Source organism: Pseudorca crassidens, chromosome 9 (assembly GCF_039906515.1).
Source record: "Pseudorca crassidens isolate mPseCra1 chromosome 9, mPseCra1.hap1, whole genome shotgun sequence".
NCBI lineage: Eukaryota > Metazoa > Chordata > Mammalia > Artiodactyla > Delphinidae > Pseudorca > Pseudorca crassidens.
Genome location: NC_090304.1, coordinates 75,781,657 through 75,795,876, shown reverse-complemented (window position 1 = coordinate 75,795,876; position 14,220 = coordinate 75,781,657). Strand labels below are relative to the sequence as shown.

At 36.8% G+C, this 14,220-nt stretch overlaps 2 protein-coding genes across 4 annotated transcripts in view; one reads left to right on the top strand and one right to left on the bottom strand.

The window, feature by feature from the left end:
• Nucleotides 1–14,220, bottom strand: part of CNTN5 (contactin 5) — a 1,387,157-nt gene that overhangs the window by 956,178 nt on the left and 416,759 nt on the right. The window lies entirely within an intron of this gene.
• Nucleotides 4,863–5,180, top strand: LOC137229684 (large ribosomal subunit protein eL43). Its single transcript, XM_067747648.1, has one exon. It carries the CDS (start codon nucleotides 4,891–4,893, stop codon nucleotides 5,167–5,169), a length of 279 nt encoding a protein of 92 aa, XP_067603749.1. The 5' UTR covers nucleotides 4,863–4,890; the 3' UTR covers nucleotides 5,170–5,180.

Below are 14,220 nucleotides of genomic sequence, written 5' to 3'. Positions count from 1 at the left end.
TCTGATACTTTTGCAAAAATGTTCCTATAAAAGGTTTTCATCTTCAAGGAATGCATGGAGAAGACTCTGATCAGTACAGGTTTCTGGTAACTGAATATACTGCTGAACTGAATGAATAAGCATTTTCAGAACTCTAATGGAAAACTGATGAATTCATAAAGTGCTAACAAAGATCAAGATAAAAAAATTAATTATCTGGGACTGAGTGAAAAAAAAAAAGTGAAGTGTCAAAGAGTGTATGCATAGGACAATGCCTTCTGTATATGAAAAAGAGGAAATATATCTACATCTATCAATCATCTATCTATATCTATTTGTTCTTATTTTTGCTAAAAGAAACACCAGAAGAATGCATCAGAAAATAATGAAAATAGTACCTATAGGGATAAGTGGGAATATAGTAAAAGGGATAGGGATGGGAAGGACAGCTCTCCAAGTATATCTTCTTGTACAGGTTGGATTTTTTGTTGTAACATTCTAAAAGAAAACGAGCCTTGACTCTTCAAAAATGCCAAGAAAGATTTAGAAAAAGAAAAAAAGGAGAACAATTTTTCTATATTAAAGGAGAATAAAGAGACATGACAACTAAAAAAAAAAAGTATAATGTGCATGAGCGCACGTGCACACACATATTCACATTTCCATTTTAGCAAATATAGTATAAGGAAAATCAAAATTACCAATTTTCCTCTGTGTCTTTTAAATCAGTCAGTTATTAGCAAGATTACTATATTTTCAACATCTTTGCTTAGCATCCCCTTCAGCTTTTTGTTCTAAATAAAGCTGGTTTTCTCCATGCTTTCTCTGTTGCATTCTCAGTGGTCATGTTCTCTCTATACACTCTGCAGGCTGGGAGGTGAGATAAATATCCTCTTTGTTCCTCATTGCTGCTTCCAGGTTAGCCTTCTATCCTCTCTTAACAGCCCAGTTTTGAATGAAGATCAGGCCATCAATCTACACCACCCGCTAAACTTCCTGATCTTTTTACCTCTAGAGTCACTACACTTATTCTTTGATTTTAACACCTAGCTACTGTCTCCTCCCTCCCATAGGAATCTGGACATCTTTGGTGATATCAGTATCAAGATAGCAATTATTCCAATAACCTTTCCTCTCAGTTTGACAGCCTTCTTTATGCTAATAATCTAGCTACTTACTAAGAAACCACATGGTATTACATATTGCTTCACATCATTACCAAGAACTTCATTCACTTCATCATAGCAATTTTACACACCCCAATCTTCAACCTCCACTTTCTATTTTCTGGCTCACTCATTCTAATACCCTAATTCCAGAAAAGACCTGTAATCTATTGACCCTGGCAGCTTTCCACTCACTCTCTCCCTCTCCTGTTCTCATACTGACCTCACCCAAATTAGTAGAGTTCTTTGCATAAACACTCCCTTGCATATATTCTCAATATATCCCTTCCTTCTCCCCTCTAACAAAGCCCTGACTTTGGTTAAATTTTCTACCAAATTACTATTTTCTGTGTCTGAGCAGCTGATAGTATCTAGAGACAAAATACAGAGTCCCCCAATCCTGTATCCACCTTCCCATTGTATATCTCTTGATTTTTTCCTCCAAATTTGCTCCCTCTGCTTATGTTTTCTCCATGGCAGAAATAAATGGCACAATTATTTTTTTTTTTTTAGATTCTCAAACCAAAATCCTTGAGTGAGCATCCTCAACTTCCTTTTTTCTCTCATATCCCACATCATATATCCAGACTCATACTACATTTCACCCCCTCCACATCACCGTGGTCTAGCCACAATCCACTCTCACTTGGATTATTGTAATAGCCTTTTCTAATACCTTTGTCACCCTACAGTTTATTTTCCGTTAGGCAGCCAGATTGAGTCTTTAAAAACCTATACCAGAACATGTCTTTCTTCTGTTTAAATACTCCAAGGCTTCAACTCACTTAAACTAAAAGTCCTTTAGATAATCTACAAGACCCTACATGAACTGATCCTATCTATCTACACACACCCTGGTCCTAGTCACCGTTCCCTTGCTGCCCCTCTTAGCTCCACAATTAATCTTGCCTTTCAAAGTGTGTTCCCCTGACCAGCAGCATTTGCATCACCAGGGAGTGTGTTATGATGGCTGACATTCAGGCCCCACAACAAATCTTTTAAAACAGAATCTGCATTTTAAAAGGATCACCAAGCAGTTTGTATGCCCTTTAAAGTTTGAAAAGCACAGATGCAGGTATTACTTGTGTAGGGATATTTTAATTGTTGTTTACCAATTAAAAATAAGAGGCTTAATTCCCCTTATTGAAAATAAGGGAAGAGATTTCCTTCTCTTCACTTTTTGTTAGAACATTTACCTTAGAAAACTTGATATTGTAAGTACTTTCTCTGTCTCTTTGAAATGTATGTGAATCTTTTAGAAACTTTTTAAAAAGAAGACTTTTGTCAGCTTTATGACTTATAAATGGCTTTCTCAAGGACCTGGAAGCCATCTGTTTGAAATATAAATATCAAGGAAAATAGTGCCCTCATCTACCAATTTTTGTGGGAGGTAGGAGCCTAACTTCAGTGGGTACCCTGCTCCAAGTTGCAAAACTACCTACAAAGAAGATTTTTTTTTTTTTTTTGGTCTGGATAAAGCCAAGAAGGTAACATAGATGGTCACTTGAATTACTAGGTAAAGCTAGGATGTACTATTTATGACAAAAGGTGTTGCCAAGTCTTCTTACTTGAGGACTAGTTATTGTTTGAGACCATGTATATAATGAGTAGTATTGATTGACTAGTAAATAAGTGGTGAGATTCCTTTCTGTCTTTGAAATCACTTAGCTGATCATCTGTGATGTAACATCATATTCTAATTCAATTATTATTCAATAATAAAAGTGTTTTCTTTCTCTACTACCTTTGTGGAGAAGATTCCTGGGATGGAAGGAGATTTTGTTTTTAATTATATTTCCCCAACATTTGCAAGTTGTAAGTTGTAAGTTTAGGGAGATGCACTCAATTAATCTGCAAATACCTATACCTCATGCTTTGCTCACACTATTCTTAGACTCATTGGCATCCTATAGTTCCTTAAACATTCTAAACACTTTAAACTGTTGCTGTTTTCTCTGCATGCAAACACATCCCCAAGATGAGTCTCACCTAAGAAAATTGTTAACTTATCAAATATTTCTTCTTCACTGTTCTATTTATAAAAAAAACCTCCTCTATTCCCTTTGCTTCTAATTTATCTCTGCTTATAAATATTTAAAATAATACAAATCTCTTTTGTTTTGTTTTTCAATCATCAGAATGTTAACTCTGTTAGGACAGAAATATTCTTTATTTTGTTCCCATCTCTATGTAGCCCAAGCACCTAGAACAGTACCTTACATGATATGTGTGCAATGAATATTTGTAGATTAAATTAGTGAGTAAGATGTTATTCATATGAATGTGTTAATGATCTTAATCAAATGTTTAAAAATATTTAGTTTTCCACTTCAAAAAAATAAAGGTTTGAAACTAATTAACCCAGGTTGTACATTATGGTGATTTTAATGACTGCAAGTATTCAAACTATTACTGCAGAGTAAAGTATTAGAAACAAATTAAACCTCTTCTTTCTTGTTCTCCTTTTAAATTTCTGTTTATGATTCTTCCTTTTGTCTCCTATCCTACCCGAGATTTCCACCTCTCACTGTCTTGATTGCTCTGATGACCACAATCAAAAGGCAATTACCTACTGAAGGTGGAAGGTAATTATTCTTATCAAGTAGAGATTGAACACACCTGAACAGACAGCTGCAGTTCTTTTCAGAATGACATTGTTACCACAAAATTTGACCCTGGAAATTTGTGATGCATGTAAAATCTATGATAAGTTGTTGATTTATTTGCAAGATTTGCAGGACAGCTATTTTTTTCCACTAAAAGCCATCTTTCTAAAAGGCAAAGTAAATAAGGGAGTGAATTGGATTTGGAGAAATCGGAAGATTTACTCAAATTTCTAAATTAGACTTACAAAGAAAAGTGCATCCTAAGTTAATTTTATTGGACTAAGAAAATCTTACAAATATTTCACATATGTATATTTATAAAGCTCATAAAATTCTGACACATGCCATGTACTCAAAAATGGGAAAAAAATCAGTCATAAAAATGGCAAATTATTTTCACACATCAACATTGTCAAAAACCAATATCATGCAACATAAATCACATTATTTAGAAATTTGAATGTATTAGAATTTTTTGATATGAAATCACTTCCATTTTGGGAGTTTCTAAGGTAGCTACTTGCAACAGAGAAGGAAGGAAAATGCTTTCAGTCCTGAATTTGTAACCAAGCAGGAACCTGGGACTTCCTCGGGCAGACCCCCTCACCCCCATGTCCTCTGCCTGCTTTTTACTTGTAGAAAAGTTTTAGTTAGTCTCCCAGGCCTCCCCTGAGTCACAAAAGCCTGGCTAGGGAATTAATGATTAAAAGAATGTGAACATATAAAGGCAAAAAATAGCAGTTGGGTGAGGAGAACTGGTAACAACTTAAACAGTAAATTAATCATCTGACAGCACAGAATCTTTAGTTCCTCCCTGAAGGACATAGATAACAGTGACTGATGCATATTCCTGAGTTGTTTTGCAGATACTAAAACCCCCACCAGATGGAAGAAGCTAACTACCTGATGACCATGAGCATGTAGACCCCAGACAAGCTGGAGTCTAAGGATTGATGATGTGTGATGCCAACCCTGTGACATCACCATCAACCAATCAGAGAATTGTGCACAAGCTGATCATGCACCCTGCAACACTCTTCCTCACCTTGCCTTTAAAAATGCTTCCCTGGGCTTCCCTGGTTGTGCAGTGGTTAAGAGTCCACCTGCCCTCTGTGGGCTTGGACCTAGGTTGCTGCGTCATGGCGAAACGCACCAAGAAGGTCGGAATCGTGGGCAAATACGGGACCCGTTATGGTGCCTCCCTGAGGAAAATGGTGAAGAAAATTGAAATCAGTCAGCACGCCAAGTACACTTGCTCCTTCTGTGGCAAGACCAAGATGAAGAGACGAGCTGTGGGCATTTGGCACTGTGGTTCCTGCATGAAAACGGTAGCTGGTGGTGCGTGGACCTACAACACCACTTCTGCCGTCACAGTAAAGTCTGCCATCAGAAGACTGAAGGAATTGAAGGACCAGTAGAAGCGCCACCATTTGATACTTTGCTAGCCTATAATAAATGGGTTAATTTATGTAACAAAAAAAAAAAAAAAAGAGTCCACCTGCCAATGCAGGGGACATGGGTTTGTGCCCTGGTGTGGGAAGATGCCGCATGCCACGGAACAGCTGGGCCCATGAGCCATGGCCGCTGAGCTTGCGCGTCCAAGCCTGTACTCCACAATGGGAGAGGCCACAACAGTGAGAGGTCTGCATACTGTAAAAAGAAAGAAAGAAAAAAATGCCTCCCTGAAATCCATCAGGGAGTTCAGGTCTTTTGAGCATGAGCAGCCTGTACTCCTTGCTTGGCCCTTGCAATAAACATTTCTCTGCTCCAAACTCTGATGTTTTTGTTTGTTTGACCTCACTGTCCATTGGGCTTGAACTTGGGCTCAACAACAAGTTCTGTTGCTGCTCTTACAGCTTCCTTTATCAGTAAGAATATACAGAGTAAGTCTTCTCCTACCTAGTTCCCTTGGTAGCTTCCTTAAAGTGAAATTAGATCACTGGTCATCGAATTATTGTCAAAATTATTCACTATCACAAATTATGTTCTAATTATTTGTTAATTCCATTCATTTAATTCTTCAAGACCACATAAACTCTGTAATGGGATCTGAAGTCTGTTGTTTGTCCCAGTATCTTCAGAGCTTAAAACAGTGCCTAGCCCATGGTAAGCACTCTTTAAATATGTATTAGGAGAAAAATTTCAGTGAATAACATACAGTTAGGATCATACCCTGACTATAAAAGAAAGCTCTTCCTATACTGCTTTTGTGTGCTCTTTCTGACAAAAAGAATCTTTCTGATGTAAAGAATGAATTACAATTTTCAGGAAGGAGGTAGGAAAGAATGAGGAGGCATCTGAAAGTGGAGTCCTGCTGTCCATGCTTCCCAGAAGGTACATTTCTGTGACTGTGCACCTGGGGAGCAGTGCTGCCTTTACATGGACAACAAATGGCAAGAATGCTGAGAATTGCTCCAATTTCTTTTGTCCCCATGAGGGTGAAATTCAAGCTGGAAATGGAAAATACTATCAGAATTTTATTTCAGGTAAAGAAAAGCTCTACTTTCTGTATTTTCTTATGTAACCGTAAGACCTGATGGTTACTAGTTAAATAGTTATTTCTTTTAAGCTCCCTTTGATTAACTACTTTCAATGTATCAGGCATTCAACAAAGTATTTTTTCATCATTATCTTATTTAATCCTCTCCACAACTCAATTATGTAAGCATTATTATGCCCTCTTTCAGGCAAGGATTCTGAGACTTAAGAGAGATACATTGTTCAAGTTCTGGAAGTGCCATGATTTGAACTCTAGAATCTTGTTCTTTTTATTAGAACAGTAGAGTATTTTTGATAATATGGCATCATGCATGTGAACTGTTATAATTATTACCATTAATATTGAAATGCCTTGTTTTGCACTTCAAGCTGAAATTTCTAAAATCTCAGTGTCTGCATGCACACTGAAAAAAAATTCATATTTACCTAAACTGTGACATATACTTGATACATCCTTTTGAGGACAATCTTTTTCCCATATATTTTTAGCTTAATTTTTCCAAATGCATTTCACTGAAGTAATTTTCTTTTTGCAAAGGAGACTGGATAACTGGTTACCCAAGATTTACTGAAGAGGGATTTTGAACCAAACCAAGGCAACAGTCAACGGACCCATGGTTTTGCATTATAATTAGAGAGTTGTACTAAATCATTTCTAACAATCTTTCAGCACTAGACACACTTTCCTAGCACCCTGTATTCACCCTGACTGCCGTATTTATCCTGCTCTATTTTAATTATCCATCTTCTTCCTTGGGCTATGAATGCCTGGTGAGAAGGTCTTCATCTTGCTCCATGCCACATACCCAATGAAAGTTGCTATGCTTGGTGCACAGCATTTGCTGAATATTTATTGAACTAATAAAAATAATTAAGCCTCTATGAGTTTTCAGAGATGTAATTCATTGGAATACAAGAATAACAAGAATTTATGCAACTGCTTAATAGTTAAGGGAAATATAACAATAGAAATATCCTGAAACAAGAATTACCAACCCACTGCCAACTTAAATTTTCCCAGAAACTTGCATCACTTTCTCTAACCTCCCCTCATTTTACCCCCACGGCACAATCCAATATAGTGTAAGCAAAATATACTATTTAAAAACTGGGCATGATACATATCATTCATTAGCTACAGTCCATAAAACTCTGGTTTAGTATTGTCCCTAATTCCATTGCTGTCAGGCTCTATATTTAACACTCCCAGCCCTAATAAGCTAAAACAACCAATTAGCCCTTCCAGGCACAGCATGGTTTTAACATTCATTCAAAGTTAGAGGATAAAAGCAGAAGCAACCACTTAAACAAGAAATAAAGAATTGCAATAATTTGTAAAACAATTTTTAATGTTATAAAATAAACTTTTCAACTTCTAAGAATTTCAGCTTGTTTCATTGTCCTTTCAACCCACCAAAAGGCAAAGCCTTTAGAAAATGAGTGAGGTCACCATGTAAAGTGACATGGTCTGTTCACATCTGTTCACCATGTAAAGGTACATGGTCTGTACACTCTGTTCACAGAGGGTACAATTCACATTGACTGCAGTTTGGAAAGCATCCTGAGGCTGTGCAGTGCAGCTGCTCTGACATAGGGGTGATGGTTAACAGGATCTCTGCTCTCTGTGTGGTTGAAGAGATTTTCTGAGAAATAGGAGATGGGTAAGTGGAAGTAATCTTTGTTGGTCATTTACTTTGGTACTTGCTTAGTAACAGGCACTATGCTATGGAGACACTCTATATTCCTTATCATGTATAATCTTCACTCTTTACAGTTGAGGGCACTGAGTTTTGGAAGGAATAAGTAGAATTGCCATAGCTAGCTAAGTGGAAAAACATACATTAACCTATATGATTTGTCTGCCTCCATATTCCACAATTCCAATTCACGTAGGGTATTTTGTAACAATTAAAGGACTTGCGTGTCACACAATTGCATATAAACTTTGTGTGGAGGTGATAGGGAGACATAAGAACCTTTATTCAGGATCATGACAAAATTATATAGACATTTTAGAAAAATAACTGGCAAGAGTAAATAGAACAGATATTAGGTAGAATTTACTGAAGAGGCCAAGGAGACTCAAAATGCCTGTCAATTTTACTAGTGCCTCAGGAAGAAAGAAACCCCAAGGAATTCTTTCTAAAGGCAGTTGATGTGGCTTCCAAAACTAAGTGATCAAGTTAGTCTCAATAATCAGGAATCACTGTCCATACTAAAAGACTCCAATAAGAAATTTAATTTTTGCTGAAGATAAAATCCAAACAAATGCTCTCTACATGGATAATTCGAGAGTGAGAAGCAGACAGAAAAGCAGAGATATCTGAACGTCTAAACATTAGAAGGATACTCCAACCCCTAGAACTAGTTGAATACCAGGAAAAAAAAATATTGCATCCTGCCTTAGGACTGCTGGCATATGTCTCTTCCTTCAAACCTAAAAGATCCTAGTGCAAACCCTTCTGGCATGCATTTTAAGAGCTATATTTTAGGCAGTCATGAGGAGAAGAAAAAGGAACTATTTAGAAAATCTTTCATAGTGCCTTTTTTGCTACCATGTGAGGAACTGGAGACATGCAAATAATCTCCATTATTCTGGTTAAAACTTTGCAGTATGAATCACCCCTTCAGTCATCACATTGAGCTTTTAACACAACTGATCTTTCTAGATATTTAATGCCTTGATGTCAACTTGATACTTACTGTCTTTTCTTGCCTTTGGAGCTAGTTAAACAAACAAGCAAGCAAGCAAACAAAAAACACACTTCCCACAATTTCCTATCCATATAGAGTAAGACTAGCTCCATATCTTTTTTAAAGTAGTTTCCAGACTGGTACTATAATATTTTTTCCTTTCACTCAGAAACTACAAACTATTTATTTTGAGCAATCTGTTCATTCCAATAGCTTCTTTCTTTGTTCTTCCCTAATATTCTGGTTGAACTCATGAAGAAATTGCATGTATAATCTTGGATTAACCTTTGCAAGATTGACTTTTCTAACAGTATTGTAAGCAGCAGAAATATAAAAGCAGGGCATCAGATACTTCAAAGACCCTGAATACTTTAATCTATAAATTACTTCTGTGACCAAGGTTAGTTTTTCATAAATCTATAAAACAGTTGCCCATATCAGCATAATGTAAAGTTTACAAAAGTAACTCTCAGAGATCTGTTTTAATACAAAGGTTTTCTGATGATACCATAATGAAATACATCGCATCCTATCCAGTTGAGTGCTTCATCTCACCAAAATAAGAATAAGAAAGTCTATTAAATGTAACAATACCTAGTCATGATTTTAGTATTCAAAGAACATGATTTACAATTTGTGTTTGTTGAAGATTAAAAGTAATAAATTAAAACTCCCCTTTGGCACTATGAATTTGCAAAAGAAGGGAAACTGAGTCTCTGTCTTTAGAGTATTTATAATTGAATATACTTTACATTCTTAAACTAACCTTATATCTTCCTAGATAATAATAAAATAATATAAAATAGTGGGAACAATTGAGTACCTCAACTCAACAGGAACAATAAAAAGTATTAGACTCATTTACAAATAAAATAAAACTTAACCCTTAATGAAATACCTTTTATGCATTTCCAGGAAAATCTTAAAATTAATGCTAACTCGACTGTATTTATATTGTTGATAGTGTTTTCTTAGATAATAACTATAATTGACATATTTGCTCATGTCATTATTGTACATTTAGGATTTCTACTCCAGTTATAGTCATTGGCTAGTAAAAAATGTGTTTTTATAATCTGTAGTTTCAACAAATCAAGCTTTGCCTGCCAAATGAATGAATGGGTTTAATCACTTTGCATATTACCACTCTAAAATTAGAACAAGGCTACCTAATATAAAAGTGACTCCCTGAAAAAAATATAAACATAAAATATAATCAAACTGCTATTTGAAACATTAGATCCAACTATTTTTAATTGAAAATGCTGTAATTTAAAAAAATAATATTTAAAAAGATAATTTATCAGAAATTTCTCCTGGTGAAAGAAATTAAAGATGATACAAATAGATGGAGGGATATACCATGTTCTTGGATTGGAAGAATCAACATTGTGAAAATGACTCTACTACCCAAAGCAATCTACAGATTCAATGCAATCCCTATCAAACTACCACTGGCATTTTTCACAGAACTAGAACAAAAAATTTCACAATTTGTATGGAAACATTAAAGACCCCGAATAGCCAAAGCAATCTTGAGAACGAAAAACGGAGCTGGAGGAATCAGGCTTCCTGACTTCAGACTACACTACAAAGCTAGAGTAATCAAGACAGTATGGTACTGGCACAAAAACAGAAAGATAGGTCAATGGAACAGGATAGAAAGCCCAGAGATAAACCCACGCACATATGGTCACCTTATCTTTGATAAAGGAAGCAGGAATGTGCAGTGGAGAAAGGACAGCCTCTTCAATAAGTGGTGCTGGGAAAACTGGACAGCTACATGTAAAAGTATGAGATTAGATCACTCCCTAACACCATACACAAAAATAAGCTCAAAAAGGATTAAAGACCTAATGTAAGGTGAGAAACTATCAAACTCTTAGAGGAAAACATAGGCAAGACACTCTATGACATAAATCACAGCAAGGTCCTTTTTGACCCACCTCCTAGAGAAATGGAAATAAAAACAAAAATAAACAATTGGGACCTAATGAAACTTAAAAGCTTTTGCGTAGCAAAGGAAACCATAAACAAGACCAAAAGACAACCCTCAGAATGGGAGAAAATATTTGCAAATGAAGCAACTGACAAAGGATTAATCTCCAAAATTTATAAGCAGCTCACGCAGCTTAATAACCAAAAAACAAACAACCCAATCCAAAAATGGGCAGAAGACCTAAATAGATATTTCTCCAAAGAAGATATACAGACTGCCAACAAACACATGAAAGAATGCTCAACATAACTAATCATTAGAGAAATGCAAATCAAAACTACAATGAGATATCATCTCACACCAGTCAGAACGGCCATCATCAAAAAATCTAGAAACAATAAATTCTTGAGAGGGTGTGGAGAAAAGGGAACCCTCTTACACTGTTGGTGGGAATGTAAATTGATACAGCCACTATGGAGAACAGTATGGAGGTTCCTTAAAAAGCTACAAATAGAACTACCATATGACCCAGCAATCCCACTCCTGAGCATATACCCTGAGAAAACCATAATTCAAAAAGAGTCATGTACCAAAATGTTCATTGCAGCTCTATTTACAATAGCCCAGAGAAGGAAACAACCTAAGTGTCCAACGTCAGATGAATGGATAAAGAAGATGTGGCACATATATACAATGGAATATTACTCAGCCAAAAAAAGAAACGAAATTGATCTATTTGTAATGAGGTGGATAGATCTAGAGTCTGTCATACAGAGTGAAGTAAGTCAGAAAGAGAGAGACAAATACCCTATGCTAACACATATATATGGAATTTAAGAAAAAAAATGTCATGAAAAACCTAGGGGTGAAACAGGAATAAAGACACAGACTTACTAGAGAATGGACTTGAGGCTATGGGGAGGGGGAAGGGTAAACTGTGACAAAGCGAGAGAGAGGCATGGACGTATATACACTACCAAACGTAAGGTAGATAGCTAGTGGGAAGCAGCCACATAGCACAGGGAGATCAGCTCGGTGCTTTGTGACCGCCTGGAGGGGTGGGATAGGGAGGGTGGGAGGGAGAGAGACGCAAGCGGGAAGAGATATGGGAACATATGTATATATATATAACTGATTCATTTTGTTGTGAAGCTGAAACTAACATACCATTGTAAAGCAATTATACTCCAATAAAGATGTTAAAATGAAAAAAAAAAAAGGAAAAGGCAAATAGCAAAAATAATGAACTTTAAAGTTAGAGACAGAGAAAAACTCTCTTCAAACATGATATAGAGGGCTTCCTTGGTGGTGCAGTGTTTAAGAATCTGCCTTCCAGTGCAGGGTACATGGGTTCGAGCCCTGGTCCGGGAAGATCCCACATGCAGTGGAGCAACTAAGCCTGTGCACCACAACTACTGAGCTTGCGCTCTAGAGCCTGCGAGCTACAACTCCTGAACCCGCGTGCCACAACCACCGAAGCCCATGTGCCTAGAACCTGTGCTCCACGACAAGGGAAGCCACCACAATGAGAAGCCTGCGCACCACAACGAAGAGTAGCCCCCGCTAGCCGCAACTAGAGAAAGCCCACGTGCAGCAAGGAAGACCCAACACAACCAAAAATAAATAAATTAAATAAATAATTTTTTTAAATCAGTTTTTAAAAAAGAAGATGATATAGACAACTATGTATGTACAGCATTGGTGGAAAAGAATTCAGAATAAAACACTCAAGAAAAATCATAATTACTGTATTTATTGTCAGTGATAATAAAAAAGCCTTCTTTTCCAAAATAAAATTTTGGAACATCTGTTTACTGATATGGATGGCATGTTGTGTTTCACTGGATGTTTCTTTGTTATAAGGGTTATAAATATGATCAAAAAATAATTGGAGCAAATATAAACTTAAATGCACTAAAAAAAAAAAGAAAAGAAATTTCTCCATTAAAGTAATAGTGTTTAGAGTCAACACACACTTGTTAGATTCTAGGGTGGATACATAGATGACTAGATCAGCTCTGTCTCTTGGAATTTAACCTCTCAAAGCACATATTTTCTTTTCTTTTTTTTTTTTTTTTTTTTTGCGGTACGCGGGCCTCTCACTGTTGTGGCCTCTCCCATTGCGGAGCACAGGCTCCGGACGCGCAGGCTCAGTGGCAATGGCTCAGGATCCATGGCTCAGGGGCCCAGCTGCTCCGCGGCATGTGGGATCCTCCCGGACCGGGGCACGAACCCGTGTCCCCTGCATCGGCAAGCAGACTCCCAACCACTGCACCACCAGGGAAGCCCCAAAGCACATATTTTCAATAAAATGTAGCAAGTTCAATATAAGACTAATATTAAAATGTTCCGTTTTCATGAAAATGTGCATGGTAATTAGGTTCTCCAAAAAAGAAAAATAAATAGAGTCCTGATTTGTATAATAGCATTTGCCAGTCTCCATGGTATAAATACTCCCACGGTGGCTGATTTCAAGCTGCCAGTGTGGTGTCACCTGGAGCGGGGCAGTGAGGTGCACAAAATTTTGAAATCATATATGCACTGGCTCCAGCATGCCATTGTCTGTTATGCTCTATATTGTCTGATTTTATTTCAAAAACTTAAGTTTTTGAAATGGAATAAACATTATTGACAAAAACCAAAGAGCAGAATTAATTGACTTTTTCAGTGTGGGCAAGTCACTCAACTTCTATGGATCTCAGTTTCTTACTTCATAATATTCCTTTGGTGTCCCTCTACCATCCTAAAGTGTTAAAAAATTGTGAACTGACAATAATGGGAATAACTGGCAATAATCTTATATAACAATGTGTTAATAGGTTAACATATCAGTGGTGCCAGGTATCACAGAATTTATCTTTTCAGATGCCTTGTTGACACAATCCATGACAGCAAATATTTTGGGAATTACAGTATTGAGTTGTCCATTTTACTTTTTTTCAAAAAATAATATAAATAACAATTTATAATATTGAACCAAAGGAAATTTAAAAACCACTGACAATACCATCTTCTAATAGCTTTCTTTCTCTGTTAAAATAAAATTAAATATTCTTAACTTGATATATCTTTTTTTTTTTTTTTTTTTTGTGGTACGCGGGCCTCTCACTGTTGTGTCCTTTCCCGTTGCAGAGCACAGGCTCCGGATGCGCAGGCTCAGCGGCCATGACTCACGGGCCCAGCCGCTCCATGGCATGTGGGATCCTCCCGGACTGGGGCACAAACCCGTGTCTCCTGCATCGGCAGGCGGACTCTAAACCACTGCGCCACCAGGGAGGCCCATTAACCTGGTATATCTTTGATTGTCTACCATTGTCTACTCTGTCATTCCACTCCA

Excerpts from the sequence above, each read along its gene's own strand:
- LOC137229684 (XM_067747648.1), top strand. The coding sequence starts at position 4,891 with ATGGCGAAACGCACCAAGAAGGTCGGAATCGTGGGCAAATACGGGACC.